The 27,463-nt window shown below is 42.1% G+C and overlaps 1 protein-coding gene across 2 annotated transcripts in view; it reads left to right on the top strand.

Annotated features, from left to right (window-relative positions):
• Positions 1–27,463, top strand: part of DIXDC1 (DIX domain containing 1) — a 96,479-nt gene that overhangs the window by 59,388 nt on the left and 9,628 nt on the right. For both annotated transcript variants that reach the window (XM_003253137.4, XM_003253138.4), the window contains 9 exons: positions 791–844; positions 2,951–3,001; positions 6,376–6,480; positions 6,914–6,967; positions 7,779–7,871; positions 7,952–8,023; positions 9,089–9,178; positions 9,472–9,633; positions 10,153–10,219. In XM_003253137.4, coding sequence (XP_003253185.1) covers positions 791–844; positions 2,951–3,001; positions 6,376–6,480; positions 6,914–6,967; positions 7,779–7,871; positions 7,952–8,023; positions 9,089–9,178; positions 9,472–9,633; positions 10,153–10,219 — 748 coding nt within the window. The remainder of the gene's footprint in view (positions 1–790; positions 845–2,950; positions 3,002–6,375; positions 6,481–6,913; positions 6,968–7,778; positions 7,872–7,951; positions 8,024–9,088; positions 9,179–9,471; positions 9,634–10,152; positions 10,220–27,463) is intronic.

The raw sequence follows: 27,463 nt of genomic DNA, 5'->3' as shown, positions 1-27,463 counted from the left end.
CCTCCATCCAGTATTCTAACAGCCTTCTAACTGGTTTTCCTGATTCCTCTCCTGTCTTACTCTAACTAATTTTTTGTAAAACAGCAAGAATAATTTGCCTTAAAGACAAACTTCATTTTATCACCCTTCTGTATAAAACTTTCCATTGATTCCCCATTGCCCTCACTGGCCTTTCATGATCTGGCCCTGATATTTCTCTCCAAATTCACCTCTTGACATTTCTTCTTCCCTTTACCCCACCCCCTCCCCTGCACCCAACCCCCACCCCATACTTCTTCTTCTTTTTTTTTTTTTTTTTTTTGAGACAGAGTCTTGCTCTGTTGCCCAGGCTGGGGTGCAGTGGCACGATCTCTGCTCACTACAACCTCTGCCTCCCGGGTTCAAGTGATTCTTCTGCCTCAGCCTCCCAAGTAGCTGGGATTACAGGTGTGCACCACCACACCTGGCTAATTTTTGTGTTTTTAGTAGAGATGGGTTTCACCATGTTGGCCAGGCTGGTCTCTAACACCTGACCTCAAGTGATCTGCCTGCCTCGGCCTCCCAAAGTGCTGGGATTACAGATGTGAGCCACCACGCCTGGCCCACCCATACTTATTCTTAGCTTTATCCATATAGATCTACTTGCCACTTGATGCATATACTTACATCAGAGAGCAGGAACTGTTTCCTGTTCTTTGTATCCACAGTACAGAGCTGGCATCTAGTAGTGCTCAATAAATATTTGTTGAATGAGTGGCCTCTGTACTTCACAGCATAGATGCTTAGCCGTCTCTTTTTGTCTTATATTCAGATTATAATCCAAAGTCGTCTGGATCAGAGTATGGAGGAGAATCAGGACTTAAAGGTATGTCAACACATGTACACTTTACCCCTTAAAAACATTATGGGGGCCAGGCACGGTGGCTCACGCCTGTAATCCCAGCACTTTGAGAGGCCGAGGCGGGCAGATCACAAGGTCAGGAGATCGAGACCATCCTGGCTAACATGGTGAAACCCCATCTCTGCCAATAATACAAAAAATTAGCCGGACGTGCTGGCACACATCTGTAGTCCCAGCTACTCGGGAGGCTGAGGCAGGAGAATTGCTTGAACCTGGGAAGAGGAGGTTGCAGTGAGCAGAGATCGTGCCACTGCACCCCAGCCTGGGCAACAAAGTGAGACTCCATCTCAAACAAACAAACAAACAAACAAACAAACAAACAAGAAACCATTATGGGAATGTTACACAACTTCAAGAGGGGAAGGGATTTCAGAATTGGAATCTTTCCTGTATCTGTATTATGTCTTTACTTGAAAGAGAGATACATCCCAAATATGTCAGGAAGGTAATAGCTTTTTAATCCTCGTGGTAGGTAATAGAATTTTGGTGTCATTGGTTGTACCATTCTATATGTTTGAAATATTTCATGTTTTTTTTCTTTAATTAAAAGAAAAAATGTATCTAATACCAGTACAGTCTTTTTTTATAAATACTTCTCAGAATTCTTTTAGGTCAGAGATTCCTAGCTTTTCTTTCAGTCATAAGTCTATGACTAAAGCCATTAACCCTCTCCCTAGAAGTATGCATGTATGTTTGCACTCATACTCATAGACATGAATTTTTTTTTTTTTTTTTTTTTTTTTTGAGACAGTCTGGCTCTGTCACCCAGGCTGGAGTGCAGTGGTGCAGTCTCAGCTCACTGCAACCTCTGCCTCCTGGGTTCAAGCGATTCTCCTGCGTCAGCCTCCCAAGTAGCTGGGACTACAGGCGCCCACCACCATACCTGGCTAATTTTTGTATTTTTAGTAGAGATGGGGTTTCACTATGTTGGCCAGGCTTCTCTCGAACTGCTGACCGTGGTCTGCCTCCCTTGGCCTCCCAAAGTGCTGGGATTACAGGCGTGAGCCACTGTGCCTGGCCGACATGAATTTTTAATAGAGCAACTTTTATTTATTTGTTTTGTTTTGTTTGTTTGTTTTTTGAGACAGAGTCTCACTCTGTCACCCAGGCTGAGTGCCATGGCATGATCATGGCTAACTGCAGCTTCGACCTCCTAGCCTCAAGCGATCCTCCCACCTCAGCCTCCCTAGTAGCTGGGGCTTCAGGAATGCACCACCATGCCTGGCTAATTTTTGTGTTTTTTGTATAGATTGCTCTCGCCTTGTTGCCTAGGCTGGTCTTGAACTCCTGGACCCAAGTGATTCTCCCATCTTGGCCCCGCAAAGTGCTGGGATTATCGGCATGAACCACTGTGCCCAGCCTAACAGAGCAACTTTTGAGCCCATCTGTGGAGTCCAAGTTACAGATCCCCATTTTAGATATGTTAATTGCAAAATCTTGATGTGATACAATAGGAAGAGAAGAGATTGGGGTCAGGGTTATGGTTGTTCCCCTTCTAAAATCTATTTCCTAGTGACAATCATATACATATATTTTATCTATTGTAAGGGAATGTTAATTACTCAGTGTTTCATTATTAGGCTAAATGTGTTTTTGTTTGGCTCACAAAGAACAATACCCTCTTGGATCAGAAACACTCCAACCCTTTGCTGAACATTAAAAATAGGGATAATTATTTAATAACATTAGGGGTAGGCATATTTAGATATGATCATATATATTCAGTGAGAAGGATTTAGATTATTATAATTAGGTTTTCCTGTTGGTGAAGATTGCTAAATATAGAAATGAGAGCCTATGGGAATTATGGGGTATCTTCTTTCTTGGCAACTCTTCTCTACCTGAGCAGTTAAGCCTGGGTGCCAACAGGGAAGAACGGAATGGTTCTCTTCTTGTTTCCGTGGATCAGCCTGTACTGCTCACTGAACCAGAGCTGTTTTCTGCCTTAGTAGAGGGTTAATTTTTCATGGAATGATCAACTGGGTTTTGTCCTCTTGCCGACAGAATGAGGTAATGCATTCTGAAGCAACCCAGATGTCACCATCTGATCTAACTATATTTGGTTTGCAGAAGGAACTGCTGAAATGTAAACAAGAAGCCAGAAACTTACAGGGGATAAAGGTAAAAAAGAAGACATTTAATTCTTTAAATAAAGTCTCTGCAATGTAAAGTAGTCTGTTGGTGAGTGATGAGAGTTGGAATTTTCTGTGGACCTTTAACAGCTCTGTGCCATTGGTAAAGAAAGGGCTTTGTGGGAGGGAAGTGAGACATGTCGAGGAATATACCTTTGTTTTGCTGAGGCTTATTTCTAGTAGTTATGATTCATGTTGCTATCATTTCCATCTGTGCCACCTTGATTGTCTCTATATGTAAAAGAATCCTCTTCAGTGTGAAAGAATGGTCTCTAGGACCGGGCGTGGTGGCTCACGCCTGTAATCCCAGCACTTTGGGAGGCCGAGGGGGGTGGATCACGAGGTCAGGAGTTCGAGACCAGCCTGGCCAAAATGTGAAACCCCATTTCTACTAAAAATACAAAAAATTAGTCGGGTGTGGTGGCAGGCACCTGTAATCCGAGCTACTTGGAAGGTAATCCCAGCTACTTGGGAGGCTGAGGCAGGAGAATCACTTGAACCCAGGAGGTGGAGTTTGCAGTGAGCTGAGATCACGCCATTGCACTCCAGCCTAGGTGACAGGGCAAGACTCCATCTCGAAAAAAAGAGAAAAAAAAAAAAAGGAATGTCCTTTAAAAAAATTGTTATTTACTTTGTTTTTGAATAGTTAACTAATATTCAAATCACTTTAAAGGTATAAAAAGATAAACCATGAAGAGTCTGCCTGCCAGCCCTGTCCCATCAGTCACCTGGTTCTCTTTCCTAGAGGCATCTTTTTTTTTTTTTTTGGAGATAGAGTCTCGCTCTGTCACCCAGGCTGGAGCACAATCTCGGCTCACTGCAAGCTCCGCCTCCCGGGTTCATGCCATTCTCCTGCCTCAGCCTCCCGAGTAGCTGGCTCTACAGGTTCCCGCTACCATGCCTGGCTAATTTTTTGTATTTTTTTAGTAGAGAAGGGGTTTCACCCTGTTAGCCAGGATGGTCTTGATCTCCTGACCTCGTGATCCACCCACCTTGGCCTCCCAAAGTGCTGGGATTACAGGCATGAGCCCCCGCGCCCAGCCTTTTTTTTTTTCAATCTTGACATGGAGTCTCACTCTGTCACCCAGGCTGGAGTGCAGTGGCGCGATCTTGGCTCACTGCAATCTCTGCCTTCCGGGTTCAAGCGATTCTCCTGCCTCAGCCTCCCGAGTACCTGGGATTACAGGTGCGCACCATCACACCCAGCTAATTTTTGTATTTTGAGTAGAGACTGGGTTTTAGCATACTGGCCAGGCTGGTCTTGAACTTCTGACCTCAGGTGACCCACCCGCCTTGGCCTCTCAAAGTGCTGGGATTACAGGTGTGAGCCACCACGCCCGACCTCCTAGAGGCATCTTAACAGTTATCAGCACATTTGTGTCTATATCGTTTTCCTCCACAGTTTTACCCAAATGATAGTATACTAGAAATACAACTTGACACCTTGCTTTTTTTCATGTAGTATATCTTGGAGCTCATTCTATGTCAGTAGTACATAAAGACTTTCCTAGGTCTTTTTTATGGCTGCAAAGTATTCCATTGTATTCTACTGTATACATGCATATATATGCTAAATAATTTATTATATATGATAATTTCTAGTCTTTTGCTAATATAAACAATGATCTAACAGCCTTGAATATATGTTTTTTTTTTTATTTTGTTTTTTCTGAGATGGAGTCTTGCTCTGTCACCCAGAGCTGGAGTGCAATGGTGTGATCTTGGCTCACTGCAACCTCCACCTCCCGAGTTCAAGCAATTCTCCTGCCTCAGCCTCCCGAGTAGCTAGGATTACAGGCATGCACCACCACGCCCAGCTAATTTTTGTGTTTTTAGGAGAGACGGGGTTTCACCATGTTGGCCAGGCTGGTCTCAAACTCCTGACCTCGTGATCCGCCTGCTTTGGCCTCCCAAAGTGCTGGGATTACAGGTGTGAGCCACCATGCCCAGCCTGAATATATGTTATTTCACCCAAATGGGAGTATATCTGTGGAATAATACCTAGAAGTAGAAGAGGATATTTTTAAGTTGCTGCTTTTCCCCTCTTCCTTGCACCTCCATTCATGGGCTAGACTAGAGTTATCACTCAGCAACATTTTCCAAAGTGTATTCTGTAGACTTAGTACTTTTGAAACACTTTAAAAGACAAATGTGTTCCGTGGTCAGATAAGTTTGAGAAATGCTCTGCAGTCTTGAAGACTCACTGTGAATAATAACATGTAAAGGATCTGAAAAGGTCTGTCATAAAGAGGTTGGCCTAAAAATGATTTAGAATTAATAACCACAGAAGTGTCTTTTCTCCCATGTAACGTCATGTGGCACATTAATGTCCCATGGAGCACATTTTGGGAAATATTCCTTTGAACTACGGATGCCAAGGATATCTTAGACTTCCTTTACCATGTACTGTCATGGCAGAGAGTATAATTAAGAATGGGCTCCCACATTCTTCAGAGTCTGTACCATTTCTTTGCAGTCTGTAGAGAAAAATCAGGACAAATATGTTAGAATGCAGCCCTAGTCCATTAGTTCCATTTCAAGTTACCATGGTTGATGGAATATGTCATAACTGTCCTTATAAGCAAGGATATCTAGCTCACCTTTTGTTAGGCATGATAGGAACCAAGAGGGTTCAAGCTGAGGGAAAGCAAGCCTAATGCTATTAAGATCCTAGGAAACTGGGAAGAGGAATCATGAATCAAAGAACAGTTATGCTTAGTGGAAATATAATTCTAATCCTGGTCCAGACTAGGCATTGGAAGCCATTGGGAGCAGGATAGCAGCAAGGCTCTGGAAGCCAGCGTGGGAGTGATTTCAGAGATTCTTTAACAATAGAGTGGCGGGCATGAATAGGGCCCATCTCTCCAGGAAATGGGGACTGGACAGAGAGGTAGAAGGAAAATGAGCTAATCTAGATTGAGTATTTATATGCCCAAGATATAGATGAGAAAGCCCAGGTGGGAGAAAGTAGAGTGCATTGTCCAAGGCTAACATCACAAAAGTGGTAAGTGGTAGGTTTATAATTTGAATCTATGTCTATCTGATCCCAAAGTCCAGTCATTCTCTCTTGAATACTCCATGCTGTCAGGATTGAGGGTGGGGACAAATAGTAAGCAGAGAAAAAAAATCAGGCTTCAGTAAGTTTCATAGAACAGTGGATAGGATTTTGCTCTGGATGCTAGTTTCCTAGAGAGGGACAGAAAAACCCCTCCTCAGCAACTCATGGCAAGACCCTTTACTCCATTTGTCTTCCAGTCTGCCATAACGAATGCTGGAAACACATTAAAGGCTTTAGTAATTTGTAATAACAACTGGCTGATTAATGAACTGAGACAACAATAATTAGTATGCTTTTTCCCCTAGGATGCCTTGCAGCAGAGATTGACTCAGCAGGACACATCTGTTCTTCAGCTCAAACAAGAGCTACTGAGGGCAAATATGGACAAAGATGAGCTGCACAACCAGAATGTGAGTTAAATGAATGAGCCTTGACCTCAGTGAGCCCCATTAGCAGAACAGGCTACTGAACGAAGAGCTATTAGATTGGCCATCCTAATCTCTTATCTTGCTTCTGGGATACCTGCCTTAAGTGTCTGCAGTTATTTTTATTCCCCATTAGACTCATCTCTATTCCTAGGTGAAAGCCCACATCATACTGGGCAGGAACGTCCTTGATCTCCTCTTCAACTTTGAGGACACTGAGATACAGAGGCAAAATTGTGGTTCTACAGTCTAATTACTTCACTAAAAATGTGGAGAGCAGCTGTGTATTTTTACCATCATACCCCCTCTGTGCTGCATACTGTGACTGCCAACATTAACTATGGTTACTAAGTAGCTGGTTTCCTTGAGGGTTAGCAGGCAGTACCTGCGTGCCATGAATTCTTTCTTATTCTTGCAGGTGGATCTGCAGAGGAAGCTAGATGAGAGGAACCGGCTCTTGGGAGAATATAAAGTAAGAATGAATATCAGTTTGGAAATGACCTCCACTGACCTTGCATGAACAGCCCGTTATTGTTGCTCAAAAAGCACTTAAGTATTCTATTCTCATCCTTTTTGATTTTGTTATCCTTGCTTTTTAGAAGGAAGCATTTTTCGCCGGCCGGGCACGGTGGCTCATGCCTGTAATCCCAGCACTTTGGGAGGCCGAGGCGGGCGGATCACGAGGTCAGGAGATCAAGACCACGGTGAAACCCCGTCTCTACTAAAAATACAAAAAATTAGCCGGGCGTGGTGGCGGGCGCCTGTAGTCCCAGCTACTCGGGAGGCTGAGGCAGGAGAATGGCGTGAACCCCGGGGGACGGAGCCTGCAGTGAGCCGAGATTGCGCCACTGCACTCCAGCCTGGGTGACAGCGAGACTCTGTCTCAAAAAAAAAAAAAAAAAAAAAAAAAAAAAAAAAAGAAGGAAGCATTTTTCTGTGTCCCCTGATGCACTAGCTCTGAAGATTAGATGGCACAGCTAGGAGAGGGAGTACAGGACTAGGGGTCTAGAAATTTCAGTTCTGGTCTTACCTTTATCTCTGACTAGTATGAATGGCTCATAGTGGTCCTCCTACAAATGCCAGTTCCCTTCTTCATTACTCTTGAAGAATCCTTTGCACTATGTAAGATTATTCTGGTGTGTAAAGTCTTCCTGGTATGTTTTGAGGAAGGGACTTTTTTTCCTGAGGCTCTACTTTACTTGAATGGAAGTTACATTGCAGAGGGTGAACTTTTCAGTGTCCCTGGTTTTGCCACTCATCTGAAAGCTCTATCTTTACTGCAGAAAGAGCTGGGGCAGAAGGATCGCCTCCTTCAGCAGCACCAGGCCAAGTTAGAAGAAGCACTCCGGAAACTCTCTGATGCCAGTTACCACCAGGTCAGAACATATTCAGCCACTGACTTTCCTGCCCCTTTGGCCCAAAGAAATCCTTTTCTGATTTAGTGTCTGTTTTGCAGGTGGATTTAGAGCGAGAGCTAGAACACAAAGATGTCCTCTTGGCTCACTGTATGAAAAGAGAGGCAGATGAGGTAACCTAGACCCCATGTTCTCCCTCCCACATTTATGAAGCAAACGGGGAGATTGTGTTTCTGACTCAGAGCTGAACCAAGGCCACAGGCTCGTTTGTTAGGAGGCTCTATGATGAGCTAGTTAAAAGTGCAGATTCTAGAATAAGAAAATCTGGTTTCACGTTCCACCTTTATCACTCCTACATTGTGTGGCCTTCAGTTGCTTATCTTCTGAGCCTTAGAAATAGGGCTTATTTGGAAAATGGAAATAATAGTGATTCAGTCTGTCATTATGAAGAATATATGAGATAATCCACATAAGTAACTAAACACAGTTCTGTCGGATCCACTTGGCATAGAGTCAGGCTCAAAAAATATTCACTGTGGCCTGGCACAGTGGCTCACATCTGTAATCCTAGCACTTTGGGAGGCCAAGGCAGGTGGCTAACTTGAGGTCAGGAGTTTGAGACCAGCCTGGCCAACATGGTGAAACCCTGTCTCTACTAAAAATTACAAAAATTAGCCAGGTGTGGTGGTGGACATCTGTAGTCCCAGCTACTCAGGAGGCCGAGGCAGGAGAATCACTTGAACCCGGTGGGTAGAGGTTGCCATGAGCTGAGATCATGCCACTGTACTCCAGCCTGGGTGACAGATGAAAACACAAAACAAAACAAAACATTCATACATACATATATATACACATACATATATACAAACATACATGTATATATATATATTCACCATTATTTTTAAATTACTGAAGCAAAGCCAGGCAGTGCTGGAGCAGCATTCTGAGGCTCTCCAGTGCTGTGGCAGAGGCTAGGTTGGGGCCTCCAGGTGGAGGTTAGCATTTCCTTCATTCACATCCAACAATGCGTACTAAGTGTCAAGTGCTGGGCATACAGCAGTGACCAAAAGGGGAAAAGAAATCTATACTTAAGAAAGATACATTTTAATAAAGAGAGCCATTAAACAGACAATTAAATACTTCGTCAGGAAGTGATACATGTAAAGAAGAAAAATAAGATAGCACATCTGGTTTACCCTTCTCCCTTTAACAAGCAACATTTCTTCATGCTGCTATAGGCGACCAACTACAACAGTCACAGCTCTCAAAGCAATGGTTTTCTCCTTCCAACGGCAGGAAAAGGAGCTGCTTCAATCAGCAACAGAGGGGTAGGTACCTGGAGTTTTGATGGAGTCCTGCCACTTCTCACTGAAACCAGAAGAGTGCCAAAGACATGGCCAGTGGATGAGGCCTTTTATATTCCAGTTCTCTAATTCCTGGATCTGTGGAGTGTGTAAAGATGTGAGGCACTTGCTATCCAAAATTAAGAATTAGTGGGCAAACCACAGGCCTGCTTCCGTGGGGAAAAATTTTCTGGAAACTTCTCTCCTATGTCCTTTTAAGCCCAGTGGTTGGGATGTGGCACCGTGCCATGCCAGCAGCACCTTACTTTTGCCCACAGACCAGCGACCTGCAGCTTGTTCGAGATGCTCTCCGAAGCCTGCGCAACAGCTTCAGTGGCCATGATCCTCAGCACCACACTATTGACAGCTTGGAGCAGGGCATTTCTAGCCTCATGGAGCGCCTGCATGTTATGGAGACGCAGAAGAAACAAGAAAGAAAGGTAACCCTCTTGCTGTGGTATCTCTCTTAGGCAAGCTCCTGAGAAAGCTGGGTTTTAAGAATTTTAATTGAGATGAAGGCAGTGTGAAGAGATACAAGACCCTGTTAAAGGTTAGAGTTGTTTTTCTCTATTGGTTTTTCGCTCAGTGGAAATGACTATTATTCATCATGGTATGACAATCCAGAGAAGGAGTTCATGGTCACACTTGCTCCCAGCAACTGTAACTGTGTAAGGATTGTGGCTCTTGACCCCACAGGGTCTCCCTTTACTGCTTCTTCCCCTCCCACCTACCCCTGAATGAGCATGGCATTGGATGAGAAAATAGACGGAAAATGCATTGGAAAATAGAAAGCCTTTCATATATATTATTACTGTTAGGATAAATATATTAGATTTTATATGTTGTGGAAGAGATGGTAGAAAAGTATGTAGTATTTTAAGCACAATTTTATGATTTAAATTTCTTGGTTAAGTTCTCCCATTGATTATAACTCTTGTGATTTTTGTGTGGCTCCCCAGGTTCGGGTCAAGTCACCCAGAACTCAAGTAGGTAGTGAATACCGGGAGTCCTGGCCCCCTAATTCAAGTAAGTACCCATTTTGCTCAGTAGGGACTCCTAGCATATTAGACCAGAAATTTAGTATTTTTCACACTACCCATATTTTGGGGATGTAATTTTTCTTGTAGTACTTCACTTTTATACTATTTTGTTTCTGTAGCAATACTGGAATTGAGTTAGTTCTAACACTATGAAGACATATGCCATCACCACCCCCAGTGCCATTTAGCCACATGCAGGCAGGATGTTGTTGACTCAGAGAGGCTAAAATATCTTTGAAGAACATAGAAGCTCAAAACATTTATGCTGAAAAAGCAAAATATAAAACAACAAAAACACATACATACATAAATTTTCCTACACTCCCAAACAGCACAAAAAAAATTTCCACTTCTTCCTTGAAGCAAGGCGTTTAATTTCTTTGGAGATATTCTTAAAACTTTGAGTGCTCAGGCCGGGCGCAGTGGCTCACGCCTGTAATCCCAGCACTTTGGGATGCTGAGGTGGGTGGATCACCTGAGGTCAGGAGTTCAAGACCAGCCTGGCCAACATGGTAAAACCCCATCTCTATTAAAAATACAAAAATTAGCCAGGTGTGGTGGTGCACGCCTGTAATCCCAGCTACTCGGGAGGCTGAGGCAAGAGAATCACTTGAACCCAGGAGGTGGAGGTTGTGGTGAGCCCAGATTGCGCCATTGCACTCCAGCCTGGGCGACAGAGTAAGACTCCATTTCAAAATAAAATAAAATAAAAACTTTGAGTGCTTAAGGCATTTAGTTTAAGTCCTGCAAAATGTTTGCACCATCTAGTGGCCATGGCTAGGAAGTGTATTTTAACCTGCTCCGTGCCCACTCTGTTTTTTCCCATTTGTTCAAACTTGTTGGAAAGCTACCCTGCCTGGTAATTTCTATTTTACTTTGTATTTTGCCTTTTGTGGCTTAGTACTGTTCACGTTTTCTTATCTTTTAATCAGTCCTAATCAAAAGGTATCTAATAATTTATAAAAACCAGTAGTAAAAAGCTGACTAGAAACAGTTTTGTATGTTACATATAAATTTTTAGAAGCACATTAAGAAACCTAAAGTAAAATACTGAAAATACTTGCAAAAATATGAAATGTAAAATTTTTTTGTAGAGTAAATAAAATAGCATTTCAAACCTCTGATCCCAGGTATCTTTTCCTCTTAGATGAGGTTATCTATGCTGGGAATGAAACAAAATTTTTTTTTTAGCGGCGGGGGGCAGAGTTTTTGTTGCCCAGGCTGGAGTGCAATGGCGCGATCTCTGTTCACTGCAACCTCTGCCTCCCGGGTTCAAGCAATTCTTCTGCCTCAGGCTCCCCAGTAGCTGGGATTACAGACGTGCACTACCACGCCTGGCTAATTTTTGTATTTTTAGTAGAGATGGGGTTTCGCCATGTTGGCAATGAATTATTTTATTACCAGAATTAGTTTTAGTTTCCTTTTCTAGCAGTGTTTCAAAATAGTCATTTCTATTGTTTGTAGAGGATTTTTATTATTATTTTATTCATTGATTTCTTCAGATTAGCGTAAACTGCCAATATACATAGGTGTAAATACTTAGAAATTTCTTTTTTAAGTATAATAAATTCCCTCCCAAAAAAATTACTTTGTGCATATATAGTATTTATTTAACATGCTACAAATAAATCTATAGCTGCTTGAAAACTAAGATGTTAATCTAATGCTTCCAGTGATACCTGTATTCACAAATAAGCTGAAATGTCTCTTATCTGAAAATACAAAAATTTGTGTAACTTCTGCCAGCTCTCTAGCTACTGACTTATTTCTCTTATTCCTCTACATCAAAATTCTTAAAAGAATAGTCTATACTTGCTCTCTTTTCTTCTTCACTTCCTATTCACTACTCAACCCACTACAGTCTTTTATCTGTCACTCTGCTTAGTGTTCTTGTTGGGTCACTGTTGACTTTCTTGTCACCTAATCAAGTGGTTACTTTTTAAACCTTATCTTTCATTGTCTTTTCAAAAGCATTTACTATTCTCTAAAAGTCTCCTGGAAACTTTCTTATTCTTCAGTTTCAGTGTCATTCAGATATCCATTTAACATATTTACTAAGCATCCATTATTCATCATCAATGTTAGATGCTGGAGATATAGAGATGAACAAGTTAGACTTGGCACTTGCAGGTAGTGAAGTAAATACCCGAGTTTTCCTTCTAGTCCCTCCTGAATCTCCTTTTATTCTGCTCTAATTCTTGAATGTTGATATGTCCTGCGATTCCATCCAATTGAAGCCTAAACCTAAGCCTTTTCATATTGTCTTCGGCATCAGGTGACCTCTTCCACTCCCCTGGCTTTAACTGCACTTGTGTGCTGATAATTTTTGTGCTTTATCTCAAGTCTCAGTTCTTTTCTGAGCCTCAGTACTATTTTTTATTTTCATTTATTTATTTTGAGACAGAGTCTTGCTCTATTGCCCAGGCTGGAGTGCAATAGCGTGAGCTCGACTCACTGCAAGCTCTGCCTCCTGGGTTCAAGCAATTCTCCTGCCTCAGCCTCCTGATTACAAGCATCCGCCACCACGCCCAGCTAATTTTTTGTATTTTAGTAGAGATGGGGTTTCACTGTGTTGCCCAGGCTGGTCTTGAACTCCTGAGCTCAGGCAATCTATCCGCCCCGGCCTCCCAAAGTGCTGGGATTACAGGCGTGAGCCACCGCGCGCCTAGTACTATATTTTTAAATGTAAACTAGATATCTCTCTCTGTAAGTCCCAAGGCACTGTAAAGTCATGTCCAAAACTGGACACAAAACAATAGAGAGGGAAAAATACAGAATATACTATCAAACAGATCTAGGGTACAATTTTGGCTCTGCCATTCAGCACAGTGTGTGACCATGGGCAAGAATGTTAATGTCACTGAATCTTAGTTTCCTTTTTTATGGAACCAAAGTAATATTGAAGAATTTGAGCATTAAATGAAATATATAGAAATCATCTAGTGTACTGTGGAGCATAAGAGAGATGCAAGGCAAATGTTTCTCATTCCCCTCTGGCTGTGCCCTTTCTCTTTCCTTTTCAACATAATTAAATTTCCTGAAAGAGTAATGTACTTTCTGAACCCACTTCCTTTCTTGCCGTTTACTTTTAAGGGAAAACAATAATTATTTCAGATTTAAAATAAAACAGTAGATTAGTGAAATCAAATTGAGAGTTCAGATAAAAACCCCTATAACCAGAGAATATTCTTTTCAACCAATGGTGCTTGGGACAACTGGATATGTCCATGAAATGGGACCCCCTACTTCACACCATATACAAAAGTTAACTCAGACTACAGATCAATGACTTAAATATAAGAGCTTAAAGCTATAAAGTTCTTAGAAGAAAACATAGAGAAAAATATTCATGACCTTGGATTTGGCAGTGGATTCTTAGGACATCAAAAGCATGAGCAACAAAAGAAAAAAGATAAAATTGGGCTGGGTGCAGTGCCTTATGCCTGTAATCCCAGCACTTTGGGAGGCCGAGGCTGGCGGATCATGAGGTCAGGAGATCGAGACCACGGTGAAACCCCGTGTCTAGTAAAAATACAAAAAAATTAGCCGGGCGTGGTGGCGGGCGCCTGTAGTCCCAGCTACTTGGAGAGGCTGAGGCAGGAGAATTGCTTGAACCCGGGAGGCGGAGCTTGCAGTGAGTCGAGATTGCGCCACTGCACTCCAGCCTGGGCCACAGAGCGAGACTCTGTCTCAAAAAAAATAAATAAATAAAAAATACATAGGCCAGGTTCACGCCTGTAATCCCAGCACTTTGGGAGGCTGAGGCAGGCGGATCACCTGAGGTCAGGAGTTCGAAACCAGCCTGGCCAACATGGCGAAACCCTGTCTCTACTAAAAATACAAAAATTAGCTGGGGGTGGTGGCAGGAGTCTGTAATCCCAGCTACTCAGGGGGGCTGAGGCACGAGAATCACTTGAACCCGGGAGGTGGAGGTTGCAGCTAGCTGAGATTGCGCCACTGCACTCCAGCCTGGGCTACAGAGGGAGACTTCGTCTCAAAAATAATAATAATAAATAAATAGATAAAAGATAAAATTGGACTTCATCAAAATTAAAAACTTTTGTGTATAAAAGAACACTATCGAGAAAGTAAGCAGACAACCTACAGAATAGGAGAAAATATTTGCAAATCATATTGTCTGATAAGGGTCTAGGATCCAGAATATATAAAGAACTCTTACAACTCAACAGCAAAAGGACAAACAACCCAAGAGAAAATGGGCAAAATACTTGAATAGACATTTCTCCAAAGAAGATAAAGAAATGGCCGGCCAGGTGCCATGGCTCACACTTGTAATCTTAGCACTCCGGGAGGCCGAGGTGTGCAGATCATGAGGTCAGGAGATCGAGACCACCCTGGCCAACGTGGTGAAACCCTGTCTCTACTAAAAATACAAAAATTAGCTGGGCGTGGTGGTACGCACCTGTAGTCCCAGCTACTCGGGGGGCTGAGGTAGAAGAATCACTTGAACCCGGGAGGCAGAGGTTGCAGTGAGCTGAGATTGTGCCATTGCACTCCAGCCTGGCACCAGAGCAAGATTCTGTCTAAAAAAAAAAAAAAAGGCCAATAGACCCATGAAAAGATGCCCAAAATCGTTAGTCATTAGGGGAATGCAAATCAAAACCACAGTGAGACACCACTTTACACCTACTAAATGGTGTCAAAAATGGAGAATAATAAGTATTGGTGAGAATGTGGAGAAGGTGGAACATTGCTCTGGGGATGTAAATGGTGCAGCTGCTGTGGAAGACAGTTTGGCACTTCCTCAAAAAGTTAAACATGGAGTTACCATATGACCCAAAATAACTGAAAGCAGGAGTTCAAAAAAACTTGTACGTCTATGTTCCTAGCAGCCATATTCACAATATTCGAAAGGTAGAAACACCCCAGATGTCCATCAACTGATGAATGGTTAGACAAATTCTCGTATATGCATACAGTGGAATATTATTCACCTATAAAGAGGAATGAAGCACTGATTCATGCTACAACGTGGATGAACCTGGAAAACATTATGCTAAGTGGAAGATGCCAGACACAAAAGGGCACATATTGTGTAAGTCAATGTATATAAAATGTCCAGAATAGGCAAATCCATAGAGACAAGAAAGTAGAGTGGGTTAGCCAGATGCCAGGGTCAGGAGCGAGGGAGGAACAGGGAATAACTACTCAGTGCATACAGGTTTTCTTTTGGGATGAGGACAGTGTTCTGGAACTGGATAATGGTGGTTGTTTGCACATCATTTTAAATGTACTAAATGCCATTGAATTGCACACCTTAAAATGGTTAAAACGGTGAATTTTACTACAATTTTTAAAAAGTGAGATTTTGTAAAAAATAGCAGTTCTGCCTTCTGCCTAGGATGTAGAAAGCCAGAAAGAGCCTTGCTTCTACCCAAACAACAAGAAAAAGTTGGATAATCTAAAAAATCATCACTTTCTTGAACCCATCAGAGAGATGAAATCATAGTGCAATCAACTAGCCTGAAAAAGAAACAGGCACCTACAAGGAGAGATAGGATACAACTACTGGCTCACTTGTGGTAGAGCCTGGGAGGAAGATGGGGCCACTATACAACAGATAAGAATTCAGCTGAGATTTTTTTTTTTTTCTTTTTTTGAGACGGAGTCTCGCTCTTGTTGCCTAGGCTGGAGTACAATGACACGATCTCAGCTCACTGCAGCCTCTGCCTCCTGGGTTCAAGCGATTCTCCTGCCTCAGCCACCCAAGTAGCTGGGATTATACATGCCCACCACCACACCTGGCTAATTTTTGTATTTTTGGTAGAGATGGGTTTTCACCATGTTGGCCAGACTGGTCTCGAACTCCTGATCTTAGGTCATCTGCCCGCCTCGGCCTCCCAAAGTGTTGGGATTACAGGGGTAAGCCACTGCGCCTGGCCTGAGATTTTTAATTATTTGCTACATGCTGAGAAGACAGTATAGGAACCTTGGGAGACACAGACACAAGAGGAATTTGCACCCACTTGCAGACACTTTTTCATGACTACCAGGTGCTTATGAAAATGTTGGTTGTGACAGTGAGATATCATCTTACCCCAGTTAAAATGTCTTTTATCAGAAAGACATTTGACACAGCGGGCATGTGAAAAAAAAAAAAAGGATGCTAGCAAGGATGCAGAGAAAGGGGAATGCTTATATACACCATTGGTGGGCATGTAAATGAGTATAGTTAAATAGAAAACAATGTGGACATTCCTCAAAAAAATACAAATAGAGCTACCATGTGGTCCAGCAATTCCACTGCTGGGTATATATCCAAAAGAAAGGAAATCAGTATATCAAAGAGGTATCTGCATTCTCACATTTATTGCAGCACTATTTCCAATAGCCAAGGCCGGTCACAGTGGCTCGTGCCTGTAATCCCAGCACTTTGGGAGGCTGAGGCAGGAAGATCACTTGAGCTCAGGAGTTCGAGATCAGCCTAGGCAACATAGCAAGACCTTGTCTCTACTAAAAATAAAATTAGCTGGGCATGGTGGCACATGCTTGTAGTCCCAGCTATTCAGGGGGCTGCGGTGGAAGGACAGCTTTAGCCTGAGAGATAAAGGCTGTGGTGAGCTATGATTGTGCTACTGTATTCCAGAGTGAGATCCTGTCTCAAAAACAAAACAAAATACCAAATAAACAAAAACACAATAGTTAAGATATGGAATTCATCGAAGTGTCCATCAATAGATGACTGGATAAAGAAAAAAATATATATGCAAAGGAATATTATTATTCAGCTATAATGAAGCATAAAATCCTTTCTTTTGCAGCAACATAGATGGAGCTGGATATTATTATGTGAAGTGAAATAAGCCAGGCACAGAAAGACAAATACCACATGTTATCTACCAGTATGTGGGAGCTAAAAAAAAATGTTATCTCATGGAGATAGAGAGTTGATTGGTGGTAACCAGAGTCTGGGAAGGCTTGGGGAGGGTGACAGAGAGGTTGGTTAATGGATACAAAAATACAGTTAGATAAAAGGAGTAAGATCTAGTGTTTGATAAGACAGTAGGGTGACTATAGCTATAATTTATTGTATAGTTTGAAATAGCTAGGCTGGGCATGGTGGCTCATGCCTGTAATCCCAGCACTTTGGGAGGCTGAGGCGGGCGAAACCTTGTCTCTACTAAAAATACAAAAATTAGCGGGCGTGGTGGCAAGTACCTGTAATCCCAGCCACTTGAGGCACAAGAATCGCTTGAACCCAGGAGGCAGAGGTTGCAGTGAGCTGAGATCGCACCATTGCACTCCAGCCTGGGAGACAGAGTGAGACTGTCTCAAAAAGGAAAAACAAAAAAATAAAACACCTAGAAGAATTGGGATGTTTTAAGGTAAAGAAAAGATAAATGTAGGCCAGGCGTGGTGGCTCATATCTGAAATCCCAGCATGTTGGGAGGCCGAGGCAGGTGGATCACCTGAGGTTAGGAGTTCGAGACCAGCCTGACCAACATGGAGAAACCCCATCCCTACTAAAAATACAAAAATTAGCCAGGCGTGGTGGCGCATGCCTGTAATCCAGCTACTCGGGAGGCTGAGGCAGGAGAATCGCTTGAACCCGGGAGGTGGAGGTTGTGGTGAGCCGAGATCGTGCCATTGCACTCCAGCCTGGGCAACAAGTGTGAAACTCTGTCTCAAAAAAAAAAAGGGGGAAAAGATAAATGTTTGAGGTGATGGATATCCCAGTTACTCTGACTTGATCATTACACATTGTATGCACGTATCAAAATAACACGAGCCAGGCATGGTGGGCTTATGCCTGTAATCTCAGCTACTTGGGAGGCTGATGTGGGAGTATTACTTGTGTCCAGGGATTTGAGACCAGCCTGGGCAACATAACGAAACCCCATCTTAAAAAAAATAAAAAAAATATATATATATATAATCACATGTAACCTAAAAATACATACAACTAATATGTATCAATTTAAAAATTAATAAAATATGCTTTTGGTTAAAAAAAGGTTGGTCGTGGGGATAGAGTCTAAAGAAACCCTCCCTCCCTCCTTTGTGGAGCAAGGGAGCAGCTGCTACTGCAGGAAAGGCATGAAGCCACATCTGGACCATTCTTGCTTACGGAGCAAAGCCTTAAGCCACTGTGGAAGGGAAGTAAATCCTGTTGACCCCTCCATCCCTGTTCTAGGCAAAGGTGAAGACCCATTACAGCTAGTGGGGATGGAAAGGAAAGGGAATACTACCTTGGCAGAGGAGCAGGAAACTATCTTGGACTCAGATTATAAGAGGTCGCCTACTACGGGGGGAGGGACAGGATCACTGAGAAAACCCCACTTAAAATCTGGGGCTGCATCAGGACAACAGAGAAGCACTGCTCATCCCCCACCACCAGGGGAGCAAGCACTGTTTAATCAGGAGCAGTGGACTGCTTCTGAGGCAGGAAACAGCATACAGAGACTGACTGAGGCATAGGCACGTGAGGAATGCCTACAGCTGAGGGAGGGGAAGGAACAACCTTCCAACAACCAACTGTCCCTAAACCTAACTCTAGAAGACTTGGAAAATGGTGGTGCACTGAAGGTAACCTTAACAAAAATCTCAATCCCAGCTCAGCTTCTGAACAAATTAACTCAACTGTCCCCACTAATGGCCTGGAAGAACAAACAGTGTGCCCATTTCTAAACAGATACTTTCACTTCTGTCTCTCCTGTCTTAACATATGTCTGGCATTCAATAAGAAATTATGAGGCACCCACAAGAGCAAGAGAAAAACGAAGCCACTGTGAAGAGCGAAAGCAGTCAATAGAATCAAACTCATAGATGACAAGGATGTCGAAACCATCAGACAAGGAATTTAAAGTAACTGTGATTCATATGTTAAAGGCTGAAATGTTGATAACATGCACGTACAAGTGAGGGAGACTCAACTATCTACTGTTTATAGGAAACCCACTATAAATATAATGATATAAATGGATTTAAAAGTAAAAAGATGGATAAAGATATACCATGGAAACACTAATCAAAAGGAAGTGTGGTTATATTAGTATCTGATAACGTATACTTGAGAACAAGGAATCATTCCAGGTATAAAGATGATACATAATAATAAAAAGGTCAATTCACCAAGAAGACATAATAATCCTAAATGTGTGTATATCCAATAACAGCTTTGAAATACATGAAGCAGCCGAGGCACTGTGGCTCATGCCTGTAATCCCAGCATTTTGGGAGGCTGGGACAGGAGGATCACTTGTGCCCAGAAGTTTGAGACAAGCCTGGGCAACATGGTGAGACCCTGACTCTACAAAAAAATTTAAAAAATTAGCCAGGTGGGATGGCATATGCCTGAAGTCCTAGCTACTTGGGAGGCTGAGGCAGGAGGATCACTTGAGTCTGGGAATTGGAGGCTGCAGTGAACTATGATCACGCTGCTGCACTCCAGCTTGGGCAACTGGGTGACAGATAGAGTGAGACACTGTCCTCTCCCATCCCCCCTCAAAAAATACATGAAACAAAAACTGAAGGGAGAAATAGATAAATCTAGTTACAATTGGAGGCTTTAATACTTCTTTTGCAGTAATCAGTAGAAGTAGTGTACAGAATGTCAATAAGAATATAGAAAACCTGGGCTGGGCGCAGTGGCTCATGACTGTAATCCCAGCACTTTGGGAGGCCAAGGCGGGCAGATTACTTGAGGTCAGGAGGATAGTGGGTGTAGCCCACGGAGGGTGAACCAAAGCAGGATGTGGCGTTGCCTCACCCAGGAAGCACAAGGCGTTGGGAGATTTCCCTTTCCTAGCCAAAGGAAGCCCTGACAGACTGTACCTGGAAAAAACGGGACACTCCTCCCCCAAATACTGTGCGTTTCCAACGGTCTTAGCAAACGCAGACCAGGAGATACTATCCAGTGCCTGGCTCAGTGGGTCCCATACCCACAGAGCCTTGCTCACTGCTAGCGCAGCAGTCTGAGATTGAACTGCGAGGCAACTGCCTGGCAGGGGGAGGGGCACCCGCCATTGCTGAGGCTTGAGTAGGTAAACAAAGCTTCCTGGAAGCTCAAACTGGCGGAGTCCACCACAGCTCAGCTAGGCCTGCTGCCTCTGTAGGCCCCACCTCTGGGGGCAGGGCATAGCAGAACAAAAGGCAGCAGAAACTTCTGCAGACTTAAACGTCCCCATCTGACAGCTCTGAAGAAAGCAGTGGTTCTACCAGCATGGCATTTGAGCTCTGAGAACGGACAGACTGCCTCCTCAAGTGGGTCCCTGACCCCCGTGTAGCCTAACTGGGAGACACCTCCCAGTAGGGGGTGACTTACACCTCATACAGGCAAGTGCCCCTCTGGGACAAAGCTTACAGAGGAAGGATCAGGCAGCAATATTTGCTGTTCTGCAATATTTGCTGTTCTGCAGCCTCCACTGGTGATACCCAGGTAAACAGGGTCTGGAGTGGACCTCCAGCAAACTCCAACATACCTGCAGCTGAGGGACCTGACTGTTGGAAGGAAAACTAACGAACAGAAAGGAATAGCATCAACATCCACAAAAAGGGCATCCACACCAAAACCTCATCTCTAGGTCACCAACATCAAAGACCAAAGGTAGATAAAACCACACAGACGGGGAGAAACCAGAGCAGAAAAGCTGAAAATTCTAAAAACGAGAGCACCTCTTCTCCTCCAAAGGATCGCAGCTCCTTGCCAGCAAGGAAACAAAGTTGGACGGAGAATGACTTTGACGAGTTGACAGAAGTAGGCTTCAGAAGGTCGGTAATAACAAACTTCTCTGAGCTAAAGGAGGATGTTCAAACCCATCGCAAGGAAGCTAAAAACCTTGAAAAAAGATTAGATGAATGGCTAACTAGAATAAACAGTGTAGAGAAGACCTTAAACGACCTGATGGATGTGAAAACCATGGCATGAGAACTTTGTAATGCATGCACAAGCTTCAATAGCCAATGCGATCAAGTGGAAGAAACGGTATCAGTGATTGAAGATCAAATTAATGAAATAAAGTGAAAAGAGAAGTTTAGAGAAAAAAGAGTAAAAAGAAATGAACAAAGTCTCCAAGAAACATGGGACTATGTGAAAAGACCAAATCTACGTTTGATTGGTGTACCTGAAAGTGACAGGGAGAATGGAACCAAGTTGGAAAACACTCTTCAGGATATTATCCAGGAATACTTCCCCAACCTAGCAAGGCAGGCCAACATTCAAATTCAGGAAATACAGAGAACACCACAAAGATACTCAAGAAGAGCAACCCCAAGACACATAATTATCAGATTCACCAAGGTGGAAATGAAGGAAAAAATGTTAAGGGCAGCCAGAGAGAAAGGTCAGGTTACCCACAAAGGGAAGCCCATCAGACTAACAGTGGATCTCTTGACAGAAACTCTACAAGCCAGAAAAGAGTGGGGGCCGATATTCAACATTCTTAAAGAAAAGAATTTTCAACCCAAAATTTCATATCCAGCCAAACTAAGCTTCATAAGTGAAGGAGAAATAAAATCCTTTACAGACAAGCAAATGCTAAGAGATTCTGTCACCACCAGGACTGCCTTACAAGAGCTCTTGAAGGAAGCACTAAACATGGAAAGGAACAACTGGTACCAGCCACTGCAAAACCATGCCAAATTGTCAAGACCATCAATGCTATGAAGAAACTGCATCAATTAACGGGCAAAATAACCAGCTAACATCATAATGACAGGATCAAATTCACACATAACAATATTAACCTTAAATGTAAGTGGGCTAAATGCCCCAATGAAAAGTGACAGATTGGCAAATTGGATAAAAAGTCAAGACCCATCAGTGTGCTGTATTCAGGAGACCCATCTCATGTGCAGAGACACACATAGCCTCAAAATAAAGGGATGGAGGAAGATCTACCAAGCAAATGAAAAACAAAAAAAGGCAGGAGTTGCAATCCTAGTCTCTGATAAAACAGACTTTAAACCAACAAAGATCAAAAGAGACAAAGAAGGCCATTATATAATGGTAAAGGGATCAATTCAACAAGAAGAGCTAACTATCCTAAATATATATGGACCCAATACAGGAGCACCCAGATTCATAAAGCAAGTCCTTAGAGAACTACAAAGAGACTTAGATTCCCACACAATAATAATGGGAGACTTTTACACCCCACTGTCAACATTAGACAGATCAACAAGACAGAAAGTTAACAAGGATATCCAGGAATTGAACTCAGCTCTGCACCAAGCAGACCTAATAGACATCTACAGAACTCTCCACCCCAAATCAACAGAATATACATTCTTCTCAGCACCACATCACACTTATTCCAAAATTGACCACATAGTTGGAAGTAAAGCACTCCTCAGCAAATGTAAAAGAACAGAATTTATAACAAAGTGTCTCTCAGATCACAGTGCAATCAAACTAGAACTCAGGATTAAGAAACTCACTCAAAACCACTCAACTACGTGGAAACTGAACAACCTGCTCCTGAATGACCACTGGGTAAGTAACAAAATGAAGGCAGACATAAAGATGTTCTTTGAAACCAATGAGAACAAAGACACCACATACCAGAATTTCTGGGACACATTTAAAGCAGTGTGTAGAGGGAAATTTATAGCACGAAATGCCCACAAGAGAAAGCAGGAAAGATCTAAAATTGACACCCTAACATCAAAATTAAAAAAACTAGAGAAGCAAGAGCAAACACATTCAAAAGCTAGCAGAAGGCAAGAAATAACTAAGATCAGAGCAGAACTGAAGGAGATAGAGACACAAAAAACCCTTCAAAAAATCAGTGAATCCAGGAGCTGGTTTTTTGGAAAGATCAACAAAATTGATAGACCGCTAGTAAGACTAACAAAGAAGAGAGAAGAATCAAATAGACACAATAAAAAATGATAAAGGGGATATCACCACCGATCCCACAGAAATACAAACTACCATTAGAGAATACTATAAACACCTCTACGCAAATAAACTAGAAAATCTAGAAGAAATGCATAAATTCCTGGACACATACACCCTCCCAAGACGAAACCAGGAGGAAGTTGAATCTCTGAATAGACCAATAACAGGTTCTGAAATTGAGGCAATAATTAATAGCCTACCAACCAAAAAAAGTCCAGGACCAGATGGATTTACAGCCAAATTCTACCAAAGGTACAAATAGGAGCTAGTACCATTCCTTCTGAAACTATTCCAATCAACAGAAAAGGAGTGACTCCTCCCTAACTCATTTTATGAGGCCAACATCATCCTGATACCAAAACCTGACAGAGACATAACAAAAAAAAGAGACTTTTAGACCAATATCCCTGATGAACATCGATGCGAAAATCTTCAATAAAATACTGGCAAACTGAATCCAGCAGCACATCAAAAAGTTTATCCACCACGATCAAGTCAGCTTCATCCCTGGGATGCAAGGCTGGTTCAACATACTCAAATCAATAAATGTAATCCATCACATAAACAGAACCAAAGAGAAAAACCACATGATTATCTCAATAGATGCAGAAAAGGCCTTCAACAAAATTCAACAGCCCTTCATGCTAAAATCTCTCAATAAACTAGGTATTGATGGAACGTATGTCAAAATAATAAGAACTATTTACAACAAACCCAAAGCCAATATCATATTGAATGGGCAAAAACTGGAAGCATTTCTTTGGAAAACTGGTACAAGACAGGGATGCCCTCTCTCACCACTCCTATTCAATGTAGTGTTGGAAGTTCTGGCCAAGGCAATCAGGCAAGAGAAAGAAATAAAGGGTATTCAATTTGGAAAAGAGGAAGTGAAATTGTTTATGTTTGCAGATGACATGATTGTATATTTAGAAAACCCCATCGTCTCAGCCCAAAATCTCCTTAAGCTGATTAGCAACTTCAGCAAAGTCTCAGGATACAAAGTCAATTGCAAAAATCACAAGCATTCCTATACACCAATAACAGACAAACAGCCAAATCATGAGTGAACTCCCAATCACAATTGCTACAAAGAGAATAAAATACCTAGGAATCCAACTTACAAGGGATGTGAAGGACCTCTTCATGGAGAACTACAAACCACTGCTCAAGGAAATAAAAGAGGACACAAACAAATGGAAGAACATTCCATGCTCATGGATAGGAAGAATAAATATCATGAAAATGGCCACACTGCCCAAGGTAATTTATAGATTCAATGCCATTTCCATCAAGCTACCAATGTCTTTCTTCACAGAATTGGAAAAAAAACTACTTTAAAGTTCATATGGAACCAAAAAAGAGCCCGCATTGCCAAGGCAATCCTAAGCAAAGGAACAAAGCTGGAGGCATCATGCTACCTGACTTCAAACTATACTACAAGGCTACAGTAACCAAAACAGCATGGTACTGGTACTAAAACAGATATATAGACCAATGAATCAGAACAGAGGCCTCAGAAATAACACCACACATCTACAACCATCTGATCTTTGACAAACCTGACAAAAACAAGAAATGGGGAAAGGATTCCCTATTTAATAAATGGTGCTGGGAAAACTGGCTAGCCATATGTAGAAAGTTGAAACTGGATCCCTTCCTTACACCTTATACAAAAATTAATTCAAGATAGATTAAAGACTTAAATGTTAGACCTAAAACCATAAAAACCCTAGAAGAAAACCTAGGCAATACCATTCAGGACATAGGCATGGGCAAGGACTTCATGACTAAAACACCAAAAGCAATGGCAACAAAAGCCAAAATAGACAAATGGGATCTAATTAAACTAAAGAGCTTCTGCACGGCAAAAGAAACTATCATCAGAGTGAACAGGCAACCTACAGAATGGGAGAACATTTTTGCAATCTGCCCATCTGACAAAGGGCTAATATCTAGAGTCTACAAAGAAACAAATTTACAAGAAGAAAATAACCCCATCAAAAAGTGGGCAAAGGATATGAATAGACACTTCTCAAAAGAAGACATTTCTGCAGCCAACAGACACATGAAAAAATGCTCATCATCACTGGTCATCAGAGAAATGCAAATCAAAACCACAATGAGATACCATCTCACACCAGTTAGAATGGCGATCATTAAAAAGTCAGGAAACCACAGATGCTGGAGAGGATGTGGAGAAATAGGAATGCTTTTACACTGTTGGTGGAACTGTATATTAGTTCAACCATTGTGGAAGACAGTGTGGCGATTCCTCAAGGATCTAGACTAGAAATACCATTTGACCCAGCGATCCTATTACTGGATATATACCCAAAGGATTATAAATCATGCTACTATAAAGACACATGCACACACATGTTTATTGCAGCACTATTCACAATTGCAAAGACTTGGAACCAACCCAAATGTCCATCAATGATAGACTGGATTAAGAAAATGTGGCACATATACACCATGGAATATTATGCAGCCATAAAAAAGGATGAGTTCATGTCCTTTGCAGGGACATGGATGAAACTGGAAGCCATCATTCTCAGCAAACTATCACAAGGACCGAAAACCAAACATTGCATGTCCTCACTCATAGGTGTGAATTGAACAATGAGAACACATGGACACAGGACGGGGAACATCACACACTGGAGCCTGTCGTGGGGTGGAGGACTGGGGGAGGGATAGCATTAGGAGAAATACCTAATGTAAATGACGAGTTGATGGGTGCAGCAAACCAACATGGCACATGTATACCTATGTAACAAACCTGCACGTTGTGCACATGCACCCTAGAACTTAAAGTATAATAAAAAAGAAAAAAAGAAAAACCCTCATGAAAATCTTAGGTATAAACTTCATAAAATATGTGCAATGACTCATGAGAACTATAAAGCAAGAATGAAATAAAGATTTAAATAAACGGAGAGATATACTATGTTTATGGATTGGAATACTCAACATTGTTAAGATGGCCTATTCTTCCACAAATGATCTATAGCTTCACTGCAGGTCCAGTGAAAATCCTACCAGGCTTTTGTAGATATAAACAAGCCAATTCTAAAATTTATAGGAAAGAATAAGGGGACTAGAATTAACTGCCTTCCCAACCCAAATGGTGAAAAAGATGAACAATGCAGTTGGTGGACCATACTGTGTGATATCAAAATTAACTGTAAAGTTAGGGTAATCAAGAGTGTAGTATTGGTGAATTGGTAGATACATAGATGAGTGGAACAGCATAGAGTTAAAAACAGACACACATTTTAGCAGTTGATTTTCTACAATAGTGCAAAGACAATTCAATGGTAAAGAGATAGGCTTTTCAAAAATGGTGCTAGAAAAGTTAAAGATCTATTTTTTTAAGTGAGTTTGACTTATACTTCATACCATATGCAAAAATCAACTCCAAATGGATAATAAGCCTAAACTTATAAGCTATAACTATTAATCACCTGTTTTGTGGTACTTTTCAAAATCATGTATTAAATTTGTAGATATACACAAAGATATGTTTTTGAGCCATTTATCCTGCATGAGTTTTTTTGTACATGTTTTTTATAGTAATGCCATAACACTGTAATAACTATCATTTTGTCATACGGCTTTATGTTGGGTGAGACAAGTTCTCCCTCATTACTCTTATTTTGCTTTTTTACTTGAAAAGTCTATGCAATCCAACTCATTCTTCATTAGTCATCTGAATCGACTTTTCACTAGTATCATCAATGATATTTTTACCAAAGCAGTCTTTGCCTATTAGACCCCTGTGTAGCATTTGACATCATGATTACTCTTTCTTTGACATTCTCCCCAAATGTGTACATAACATTTGTATTAGTCAGCTTGGGCTGCCATTGCAAAATACCTTCAACTCTCTTAAACAACGTAAATTAATTTTCTCACAGTTCTGGAGGCTAGAAGTACAAGATCAGGTTGCCAGCATGGCCAGGTTTTGGTGAGGGCTCCTTGCCTGGCTTGTAGAAGGCCGCCTTCTGTGTCCTCACATGGAGGAGAGAAAGCTCTGGTATCTTTTTTTTTTTTTTGAGACGGAGTCTTGCTCTGTTGCCCAGGCTGGAGTGCAGTGGCGCAATCTCGGCTCACTGCAAGCTCCGCCTCCCGGGTTCACGCCATTCTCCTGCCTCAGCCTCCCGAGTAGCTGGGACTACAGGCACCTGCCACCACGCCTGGCTAATTTTTTATATTTTTAGTAGAGACGGGGTTTCACCATGTTAGCCAGGATGGTCTCGATCTCCTGACCTCGTGATCCGCCCCCAAAGTGCTAGGATTACAGGCGTGAGCCACCGCGCCCGGCCAGTATCTCTTATAAGGACTAGTTCTATTGGATCAGGGCTC

The sequence above is a fragment of the Nomascus leucogenys genome, chromosome 15 (genome assembly GCF_006542625.1).
Source record: "Nomascus leucogenys isolate Asia chromosome 15, Asia_NLE_v1, whole genome shotgun sequence".
Lineage (NCBI taxonomy): Eukaryota > Metazoa > Chordata > Mammalia > Primates > Hylobatidae > Nomascus > Nomascus leucogenys.
Note: the sequence above shows the minus strand (reverse complement) of the source record. Positions and strands in the feature narration are given on the sequence as shown.